General features: G+C 37.4%; 2 protein-coding genes across 2 annotated transcripts in view; one reads left to right on the plus strand and one right to left on the minus strand.

Moving 5' to 3' along the window:
• LOC110451174 (uncharacterized protein C4orf45 homolog) overlaps positions 1–7,118 on the minus strand; it is an 8,397-nt gene extending 1,279 nt beyond the window's left edge. Inside the window, exons 1-5 of the mRNA XM_021499043.1 lie at positions 6,902–7,118; positions 3,809–4,032; positions 3,063–3,121; positions 2,363–2,460; positions 1,297–1,374 (exon numbers count right to left, since the gene is read on the minus strand). Of these exons, the coding sequence (XP_021354718.1) occupies positions 1,319–1,374; positions 2,363–2,460; positions 3,063–3,121; positions 3,809–4,032; positions 6,902–7,001 (537 nt within the window). The 5' untranslated portion in view covers positions 7,002–7,118 and the 3' untranslated portion in view covers positions 1,297–1,318. The remainder of the gene's footprint in view (positions 1–1,296; positions 1,375–2,362; positions 2,461–3,062; positions 3,122–3,808; positions 4,033–6,901) is intronic.
• Positions 7,119–7,121: 3 nt separating this feature from the next.
• Positions 7,122–11,066, plus strand: LOC110451172 (DPY30 domain-containing protein 1-like). The gene is made up of 5 exons (XM_021499042.1): positions 7,122–7,215; positions 8,205–8,359; positions 9,357–9,479; positions 9,990–10,223; positions 10,487–11,066. Exons 2-5 carry the CDS (start codon positions 8,213–8,215, stop codon positions 10,547–10,549), a joined length of 567 nt encoding a protein of 188 aa, XP_021354717.1. The 5' UTR covers positions 7,122–7,215; positions 8,205–8,212; the 3' UTR covers positions 10,550–11,066.
• The last annotated feature ends 253 nt before the right edge of the window (positions 11,067–11,319 follow it).

Raw genomic sequence — 11,319 nt, forward strand, 5'->3', positions numbered from 1 at the left:
GGGTAATACTGTCAGTTGAGTCCGTGCTATGATGGGGTAATACTGTCAGTTGAGTCCGTGCTATGATGGGACAATACTGTCTGGTGAGTCCGTGCTATGATGGGTAAATGTTGTCAGTTGAGTCCGTGCTATGATTGAACAATACTGTCAGTTGAGTCCGTGCTATGATGGGACAATATTGTCAGTTGAGTCCGTGCTATGATAGGGTAATACTGTCAGTTGAGTCCGAGCTATGATGGGGTAATACTGTCAGTTGAGTCCGTGCTTTGATGGGGTAATACTGTCAGTTGAGTCCGTGCTATGATGGTGTAATACTGTCAGTTGAGTCCGTGCTATGATAGGGTAATACTGGCAGTTGAGTCCGTGCTATGATGGGGTAATACTGTCAGGTGAGTCCGTGCTATGATGGGGTAATACTGTCAGGTGAGTCCGTGCTATGATGGGGTAATACTGTCAGGTGAGTCCGTGCTATGATGGGGTGATACTGTCAGTTGGGTCCGTGCTATGATGGGGTAATATGATGGGTAAATGTTGTCAGTTGAGTCCGTGCTATGATGGGGTAATACTGTCAGTTGGGTCCGTAGTCCGTGCTATGATGGGGCAATACTGTCAGTTGATTCCGTGCTATGATGGGGCAATACTGTCAGTTGAGTCCGTGCTATGATGGGGTAATCCTATCAGTTGAATCCGTGCTATGATGGGGCAAAACTGTCAGTTGAGTCCGTGCTATGATGGGGTAATACTGTCAGGTGAGTCCGTGCTATGATGGGGTGATACTGTCAGTTGGGTCCGTGCTATGATGGGGTAATATGATGGGTAAATGTTGTCAGTTGAGTCCGTGCTATGATTGGACAATACTGTCAGTTGAGTCCTTGCTATGATGGGTCAATGTTGTCAGTTGAATCCGTGCTATGATGTGACAATACTGTCAGTTGAGTCCGTGCTATGATGGGACAATACTGTCAGTTGAGTCCGTGCTATGATGGGGTAATACTGTCAGTTGGGTCCGTGCTATGATGGGGTAATACTGTCAGTTGAGTCCTTGCTATGATGGGTCAATGTTTTCAGTTGAATCCGGTTCTGGTGTTCGGTCAATCAACAATTTTAATCATTTCGAGTGGATCTAGACTGTAAAAACAGACAATCATTAATATTCTACTTTAATGTCCTGTAGATTGGAGCCATGGACACTTAGTTGCAATATAAGAAATAGTCTCTGATTTGACAAGATCATGTATCTCACTGCTATACTGTGACATTAAAACAATGTTACACCGGCTATCACGTGATACTTACCTCTACTGACCACTGGTCACTTTTACTCTGTGAGTGTCGTATCCTGTTCCGAGCTAATTTGTTGGCTTTCCAAGTTCCCTAAAAACCAAGTTGATAAATCGTTACACATGACATCGGTACCAAACACAAACACAAATATCCTCTTCCAAAGTTCACCAGTAGTTAATAATATACATTTTTTCCAATTAAATCAATCCTTCTCCGAAAAACTTCCAAGAATACAATTATGTCATGTTTCTGCAATGGACTGTTACTATACAAAGAATCTTAAGCATACATATCATGATCTGATATACTGCACCGTCTTCATCAAAGCTTAATTAGTGCGCTAACACACACCTACGGAGATTTGAATAGTCCACTACCAAGGATATTATTACCAGAGCATCCAGCAGAAACCAACGTTTTGGGAAGGCCATCCCACTACATCTGGAGGGAACTGTCACAGTCTACATTGACTGGTTGGTTAGTATAGCCCAGATACAACTATCTATCATATCCTTTTATTAATTCCAATAATGCAGCTCTTGCTACATCCACGTAGAATACAGTTCAAAACATAGGCTGAAATTCCATACCAACACATGATTTAAATATCAAGGGTGGGGCCACCCCTTTATTCCCTGTTAGGTGTTGGGTATCAACTACTAGGTTAAGTCAGATGATCACCTTCTTGGACAGACTGAAGTAATAACTGGAACAGACTTAAGTAAAAAGTTGGATAGATAGAAATTGGTAAGTGGGATAGACGGAAGTAATAAAAGCGAGATAAAGAAAAGTAATAAGTAAAAAAATTACCGGAGGTAATAAGTTGCATAAACGGAAGTAAAAAGTAGGCTAGACAGAAAAAAATATAACTCCGGACACCCAGTACCCGGAACCAGCCGGCAACAGTATCTACAGGCGGAGGAGTGAACTACAGGAACTCTTCATCTACTCAAAAGTAACGGTTCGATACCTGTATGGGAAACCTTAAGTATATTGTATGATGCCCGCCCATCGTTTACTGTTGTCGCAGCCGGTGTCTGTCTGTGCGGGCTATTTAATGGGCGTGGTCGACTACTACCTGCGCGAGTGTTCCCTGGGGTAGTTCTTGGTCTGTATACGTTCATCACCAAAGAGGCGTCCGACCCCGGTGTGACGTCATCTCTTGGTCCTGGGTACCTTTATAGCGGTAGAATAAGCATGCTATATATATATATATATATATATATATATATCACACCAATAACAAGTAGCGTGGAATACATACAAACATATATTGATTACTCACTCTGACATGAAATTTCATTTGTGTATCAAGTGATAAACATTCCTTGTGGACTTCCATTATCAAAATCATTTGATTAAATACCGATCTTAAACTGGGGACGAATTATGTTACACAATGGGAACTTCTGTGCCTTTCTTTAGTGCGTACCCGCGGATAACTTTCCATGGGTAGATGTAAGTAAGTTTAATGGGGTACAACAAGTACACGGTCTAGTCTAATCAATACATGCATACATTTTATCGGAAAATGTATTGAACGATTTAACAGTTCTTTTCCATACACCAATGGCGGGTCAAAGGGGATGGCCAGGCTTCATGAACCCCCGAAGTCTGTGAGTGTTTTTTATTTTTTTATTTAATTCCGTGTATTTTCCATTTTTTTTTAAATATTTTTAAGACAACATATCTGACACCCTTTTCCCACCTGAACACTGCACTTATTCAATTATACATATATACAATTTTGACGATATTTATGCTATCACACGACTTACCATGGGTTTTGATAATGATGAGAATAACGATCTTCACACTCCTGCCTAAATTCTCCCAACTGCAAAACAAAATTTCAAAACCTGATATGATTACTCTTTCTTTCATTCCTACACAGCATATTCAGCGGTGTCTCCTTAGCAACCTTATATATAGCTGTTGCGAAGATGTTACCACTGAAAAAAACGTACAAGAACAAGTGAAGATGTTATATTCTACCACTGAAAATAAACGGTACAAGAACAAGCGAAGATGTTACCACTTAACAAAACTTATCAGAACAAGCGAAGATGTTACCACTGAACAAAACGTACATGCACAAGCGGAGACGTTACTCCTCAACAAATCTTACAAAAACAAGCGAAGATGTTACCACTGAAAAAAACGTACAAGAACCAGCGAAGATGTTATATTCTACCACTGAAAATAAACGTATAAGAACAAGCGAAGATGTTACCACTGAACAAAACGTACATGCACAAGCGGAGACGTTACTCCTTAACAAATGTTACAAGAACAAGCGAAGATGTTACCAATGAACAAAACGTTCAAGAACAAATGAACATTAACACACCATCTTCCTGTTCCTGTTATTTCGGCCAAATATTTTTTTAACAAATCTGAGATTTTATATATGGGGTGAAATAGATATGTTTTACACAGAAAACCACTCCCATCAATCATTATCCCCACATCAGCCCTCGTCCACCATTTCTGATGAACGAGGTTCGAGTCCACGGATACGTACCACGACCTGTCTACCGGACCGAGGCATCTTCCAGTCCGTCATACCGGGCACACCCCAGCCCACCTCCCCCACCATCCGTGAGCGGGGTCTGGGATGGGGAGTCCGAGCACCCGCCCTCCAAATGTAATCCGCCTCACCCGTGCCCTCGCCCGACATGGTCCCGATACCAATGTGTCGGTGTTCCTGATCTACCGTCACTCTGTGGTCCCTGTTAGCATCGGGACCTGTAGGAAAGTGTAATACTTGTTATCGTCCATAAAGTTTACGTTATTATACCACACACTATAACGTTTAAGTTATTATACATGTACCACACACCATAAATTGTTATAACATACGCAATGAGCCAATACATTGGGTCAGAAGATCGAGTCAAAGGTCGGGTCATTACATGTTACATACAGAATGTAAGTCAAACACTATCTAATGCAAGTAAATGAAAGTTTGTGTTAAAGCATCATTATATAACAAAGCGTACCACGTGTTTCCATGGCTGTGTCAAATATACACTACCACAAGTATAGAGGACAATATATTAATGTCATGAAAAGCGTATAGGTTCGAGGGAAGAACAGACCTGCTGTACCCAACTACATGTTAATGTAAGCATCGACTAGTATGGGACTGCACCGTTGAATCTCTGTGTCATTGATTTATTTATTCGTTTATTCATCGATTGATTCATTGATTCATTCTTCATTTAGTCATTCGTTTATTCATTCATTTTATTTTATTTTTCTGTCTTTTGCTAAGGAGGCTTTGAGAAACCAAAATACACCTGCTACCCTTTTGTCCGCTTAGATACCTCTCTTCATATGACCTCGGTATTGTAAGTAAGTTAAATCCAAAACAAAGAATGAAAAGCATGACGTCTTCAGAGGTTATTATCAAAGCGTGTGATTACAAACGCTGGTACTTGGGCGACTTTTATTTCCTAACTACCAAAGCATGCAACATCTTTAATACCTTATTACATTTTATAAGGTCCTATGTCGATAATTCAACTCTTGCACGAGATGGAACAAATCAAAATGTAGGATATGGAACAACCTAAATTACGGTGATAAACATGGCTATTGAACTTCAGTTCTTATAGCAGGCACTGATCTCAAATGCAAGCTTGTACACACAAACACCTCAACCAAAAGAAAATTAAAGCATATTTTGAAAAGGAAAACCCTTAGAGCGGTTGAATTTGTACAAGCTCGCCCACTATTGGAAAACGGATAAGCTTTATGGTAATCGAAATACATGGTGCTCCTCAAAACAAAGAAGATTTTAAAAACTTGTGATCAGTGGCTCAGTAAGCTAATGACTCACATCAAGTTAGCACTGTGTTATTGAAAAGTGTGCACGTATATGATACTTAACAGATGTATTATTATACAACAACGGGTGTAATCCTTACAGATGCTTTTCAACACGTGTGTAACAAACCAGAGTTTATCTTCTCCTACCTAAAGGGGATGACTATATTTGTTTAACCCTTTGACCCTAGACGTTACAAATTCAGTGCATAGTTGACATGACGTTAATTCATTGTTGACATGATTGTATTGTTGACGTGACGTTTTACAATTGTTTTGACTGAAGAATCACTCGGGGACCTTTCTCATTATGAAGTCACAATCAGATGACGGAGTTATATTATGTCGTCACAATCGAAAGCCCGTTAAAACGTCGTTTGACTGACTGAGTGTTCAAGTGTTGTTCGACAAAACCTCGGTTCTGGCCCAAATTCTAAACCCTCCGGTAGAACATCCATATTTCACATACCTACATATGGTAGACTGTGTTAGTACACCAATGTATGATTTTATCGATTGTGTTATTTTTTTTAGCGCAGACATGTCTGTGCAAACACATCCAAGATATATGTACGTGCATTAACTGAATTGTTTGAAAAATTACGTTCCGAGTTAGAAGCTGCGTATATTCGATAAGCTGGCGCCGGGAAACCATTAATATTTAGCAGAACTATACCTTTATTCTATTCTGTTCATTAATATTTATCAGTTTGTACCGCTTTAGTGATCATTTCATTGATTGTCAATCATTATTGCTACAGTAAACTAACCGCCACTGAGTTTTCTAGTGGGATAAACGCGTCTGATCGCATCACCAATTCGTGCTAAAACCGTCGGCAAATGATGTTTTAAATGAACGATATATTTCAGAAAATGTCATGTTTTTTCTTTTTTATTAATATCTTACCCCAAACCTCGTCTGGTACTGGGTAATCCGGCCGAATATTAATCCGAAATAACTTCGAAAGAGTATTGACGCATGCTGATTTTATATTGCTGTTAATTTCATGCATTGTATATGTAGCGGCTTATTTTAGTAATGTGTTTCAATATAGGTCTAGATTTTTTAAATATGTTTAAAAAAATGCTATATCATGTTTATTTCCGTGACTCGTGTGCATTACGTAACGGTTGCGTTGTTTCTGTAATAATGAATCAGTCTTATAATTATGTATTCTAGACCTATAAGAAATCTTGAAATGAAATAAAAAATACAGTTTGCCTTATCTGTTCAGAATAACAATGGATTTTTAAACAATATACCTATAAAGCACGGTCTAACTAAATGGAACTAGAAGTACGTAATCATAGCAGATCTAAGTTAAGTCTTACATGTTTATATGGTGTCTAATAGGTTTTATTTGCCGATATACGTATAGCTATAAGTTCTCTTGATATTAAACTATTAGACTATTTAAATTTTGACTCTCCGTCTAGTTTTAACACCCTGTGTAAATAAATACACACTGATAACTACCCGCCAGTGTAAATACCAGCCTTTACAAAATGTTCACGAAATGTGTATTGGACCGTCCTTTTACTTGAGGTTGGTGTATTTATTTAAACTAACACTAGCACACTGGAGTTTTCTAACAATATCACAACGAAATCTATATACTATTCCTAGCCTAAACAGTTCAACATTATACTAACGTATATGATATAGATCTATATTTTTAACTGTATATGCTCTGGATGAAACTTGTGGCTCACGGATGTATATAAAGTTTTGTATCATATATTGACTTATCAAGTGTAAGTAAATAGATAAATCAACATTTATTACCTGTAAAAAGCATTCTTCCGGTCCATGGCTTATTACTATCAATGATATTGTAAATGTCTCTTTGATCTTGATTGTCAGCACACGACACTTTAGTAGCCATTTTGCTACCGGTGATTTTAGATGAGCAACTTCCTCCGATCAGTTAATAGTTAAATGCCCACTCAGATCTCCTTAGCAGATCTGTCGACGTTGAGTCCACGCCTGATTACCTCTCGCTAGCAACGAGACGCCATTGTCAAGGGTAACTAAGGAAATACCGGAAGTTGTCATTCTAAAACGAGGCTGCATAGGAACAAGAGGTGAAACAGAAGTTGGTAAGAACCGTTTGCATTGCCTGAAATCATAAACAAACATATTTGATGTGAATTAATAGTAGATGGATAATGAAATGAAGAATATCCGTCCCAAATATACATTTGATATAGTATTACAATCATTTAACACGAATTATCAGAAATAATGACACACTATTGCGACGGTCGCGAAGGAAGCTAACTGGCCTGTTCGTAATAATACCACGTTATATGGACTACTGTACAGTAGATTGTACGCGTACATTTAGATAGCAGTATCAACAACCAAACGAAAATGACGATCTATAAGTACATTTGATGTCAAACAAGTTATAAACTATAGATTATCTCTTTTCAACTGTTCAATTGACATTTTAAGCGCGCCCCGCCCTATCTAATGATCTAATGTAGGTGGACATAAATAATAATGAAATAATAATCTTTATTTAACGTCGTGTACAATTGTCAACAACAAACATAAGCTCTGTAGAGCTTTTATTACGACGCCGCTAAGGGAACAAATGGTGTTTTCGTGGTGGAGGAAAACCCACGGGGGGAAAACCACCATGCCATCGGAGGGATAACAACTAACCCTATCAGACATCACTCTCTTATTTCCACCACCGCTGGGGATCGAACCGATTTTCTTGGGAGAGCGAGTGGTCTGAAGCTCACGCTTGATGATAGCGCACAGTAGTACAATGACTGTGCGTGTTAGCGATCACGGCTACTGAGGACATTTTGTACGCTGTGTTGTACAGTACATATTTTGTAGTTTCAATAGCATATCATGCATATGCTTTTGTCTATCACCTGTGACCACCCCTTCCCAGTGTTGTAATTGAAAGTTCCTAATGTAAGGTGATCATGTTTACCGACTCTCCACTCTGATACACTTAACGTTATATTGATCATAATAGAAATTACAACTTGGATTTCATTGCTATTGTAGTAATAACAGTTCTTGTTAGTTATTTAACAATAACATTGATTTTTTTTCCACACCACAGGTGCTAAAATGGATTCTGCTTACCTGAAGAAACAGTTGGGGTCTTGCCTTGCAGCCTGCTTGGCAGAAGTAGCAGAAAAGAGGCCAAGGGATCCAGTAGAATACATTGCACAATGGCTGTACAAGATGAAAGAAAATGAACAGTATAAAGACCAGGTAATGATTCTAGTGTTGTCCTGGTGGTTAGTTGGTAGGTAGTAGTTTACCAGTCACTGTCAAATGATGTCAAATATTGATGTATTTTTGTGAAACATTTGGTTGCCCCTGATTTGATTATAATAAATACAAATTATATTTTTNCTCTGCAAGACTGGATGGTTAAATTATTACAATCATCAGCCATTTCAGTTTTTTTAAAGTCTAATTCTCAAATGATCCCTGAACTTTCTTAGTTTTGCACGATACGAGATAACCAAGTATGTGAGTTTACAAACAAATTCTAGTTAAGGTAGATGATATTAATGATATTTATGCTAAACAAAATTATTCAATTTCAGAAATTACATCATGATCTTTATTCTTACACATCAGTATGCTGTCCATATTAAAAAAAACTATCTACCAATATAAACCAATTATACGGTCGAACACTACTCACAGATTCACAAATGTCAGCATACGGACAACATGTTAAGAACATGTATTATGTGAATTTTATGCATTATGAGTTCTGAATTACACTTTCAACTGTGACATAGTTACTTTGCTTTCAGATTAATATGGTATTAGGTAAAGATTATTTAAACATGGGCAAATAAAAACAAGCAACAAAACTACTACCTCTGTGCTGACAAGGGAGATAATTCTCTGGTTGAAAAACATCTTTAATATTGTATATTTTATATATCGGGAAATAAAAGGACAAAATAGCAAGAATGATGATAGATGATTCATTTTGGGTACAGTTACATCAAATGTTTATACATGCATTAAAATGTGCAGATATTTGAATAATATAACAGTGGGAAGATTTGTTTTAAGATGCATTGTCAATCTTATTTTGAGTTGTCATATATTTTTATATGACTTTGATTTTCAATTTGTTATTGTGATTCAATTAAAGTAAGAAATTACTTAATTGTGGTAATAACAATCGCAGACATTTAAAAGAAAAAAAACATACTTGTTATGTATTTCTATAAACATTTTTCAGAAAGAGAATGAAAAGAAGATGCTCATTCAAGAACAAGACAACTTTGAAAAAGAGAAAGAAACACAAGCAAGAAGGAAAGAAGAAGCTATGAAAATAGCAGAAGAAGATGAGGAAAGGAGAAAGGTAAGACTCCACCAAAAGCAATTAGGAACAATATATGTTTGTATAGGATTTTATATCTTTGCAACAGATTAGGTCACTTTTATTTATATGACAACAGTGTCTGTGGATGACAGGGCCAGACTCGGCCAGTCAGAGACCACTTTAAAATTCCATCTCACGGCGATGTCATAACCTGAACACAGTAGCATGACACCCCATCTGGTACAATCATTCAGATAAAAGGTTAACCAGAGATGTAGTTTATTACATTATTTTCTTCTTCTGGTAGTGGTAATGTCAAACCTATACTCAGTAAATGCCTTTAGTGAAGTGGACTCTATATGCAGGAACTGTCATTCTACAAGTTTAGTTAACATGAAACTAACTGCAATGGGAGTTAGACAGGTGGTCTTTTAACATCTATAGGTGATCTCTTTAATTTATAGAGTATCATTGGACAGGTTTAACTTCATGACTTAATGAATGTAATCAACAACGTTTTATTGATATTTGAGTTGTTTCCCTTTATAGGCAGAGGAGGAGCGTGCTAAGAAGGAGAGTTCATCACCAACGAAGTTGCCCCCAGTAATGGAGGCACAGGAACCCACAGAGGATGAGATCAAACCTTCAGTGGCCGCAACCCAGGAAGAGACTGCACCCGAGGCAACAGAGGAGGCTGACAAACCAAGCGAAGCAACAGAGACACCTGCAGAAGGAGAGGCAGAGAAAACAACGGAAGAGACGACAGTGGAAGCACCAAAAGAGGTACATACATATTTGATGTACTGAGTCTCAGACACTTGTAGACTGGGCTTTTATAACAATTATTAAAATACAGCCCAGTCAAAAAAATGTTGGATGTTAGAATGTCAATTGATTTAAAAACTTAAATTTCTTCAGGTTAAGGCCTATGTCATTTTCAAAAGTGTTGGCTGCATTAAGCATGTGATCAGGTTTATAAACTAAGTACGATGGATGTTGCATATGAGTGGGTTTTAATTATGTAAACATATTTTTTCTGACTACAGGAGGAAGCTGAGCAAGGGAAGGAGGAGGAAGGAGAGGCTCCAGCAGAGGGAGAGGCATCCTAGATAGATATACCCAACAGTTCTAAGTCACAGAAATCAAAATATCATTCAATCATTGACAATGAGGCATTTACTTATGTAGTTAGGATATTAAATTGTTTGTGAAAAATCGTCTAAAGAAATGAAAAAAATATTACTGAACATTTGAGTTATTTGTCAAAATATTTAATGATCTGGGATCAAATCAAGAGCTGTAGGCGGCTTAAGACAGATGTGTCGGAAGCACTGACTTACACAAGTTTGTAATAACTGGCCTAACTGTGATATCAAAAATGATAATGCAAACTGGACAGTTTCTTCAATCGTCTGTGAAAATTACTGACAATATGCACACACCTCTGGAACTGTAACAAAATCTTGGCTTGGATGTAACTGTTAAAGTGTGAGTGGAAATGTAGGAGTGGAAAAATGAGAATGTGATGATGAAAGTAAGGGAAGCAACTCTTGCATTGTTAGCCAAGATTACCAGTATGCATGTGTTTTATTATATTTATGTTGTATAATAAATTGCGAATATGTTGACATTAGTTTATTATATATTTCATATATTATGACAAATTGTCAAGAATGCGTTCTCATATATAGAAGTACATTTCAAATCAATTATTTTGTTTTTAAGAAAACCTTTCTATACACCGTGAATATCAACATCTGTTCATTGCCAGCCAGGTTTTCACATTGTTTTAATTCCCTACATGTTTCTCAGAGATGTTTAGACATGCAGAGCAATATATTCATGATATGAATTGTAATGATCACTGGAGAAGTAACAA

This window comes from Mizuhopecten yessoensis, unplaced genomic scaffold (assembly GCF_002113885.1).
Source record: "Mizuhopecten yessoensis strain PY_sf001 unplaced genomic scaffold, ASM211388v2 scaffold5859, whole genome shotgun sequence".
In the NCBI taxonomy this organism is placed as follows: Eukaryota; Metazoa; Mollusca; class Bivalvia; order Pectinida; family Pectinidae; genus Mizuhopecten; species Mizuhopecten yessoensis.

Excerpts from the sequence above, each read along its gene's own strand:
- LOC110451172 (XM_021499042.1), top strand. The coding sequence starts at position 8,213 with ATGGATTCTGCTTACCTGAAGAAACAGTTGGGGTCTTGCCTTGCAGCC. Across the intron at positions 8,360-9,356 it reads ATGAACAGTATAAAGACCAG|AAAGAGAATGAAAAGAAGAT; the intron begins GTAATGATTCTA and ends AACATTTTTCAG. Across the intron at positions 9,480-9,989 it reads AAGATGAGGAAAGGAGAAAG|GCAGAGGAGGAGCGTGCTAA; the intron begins GTAAGACTCCAC and ends TTCCCTTTATAG.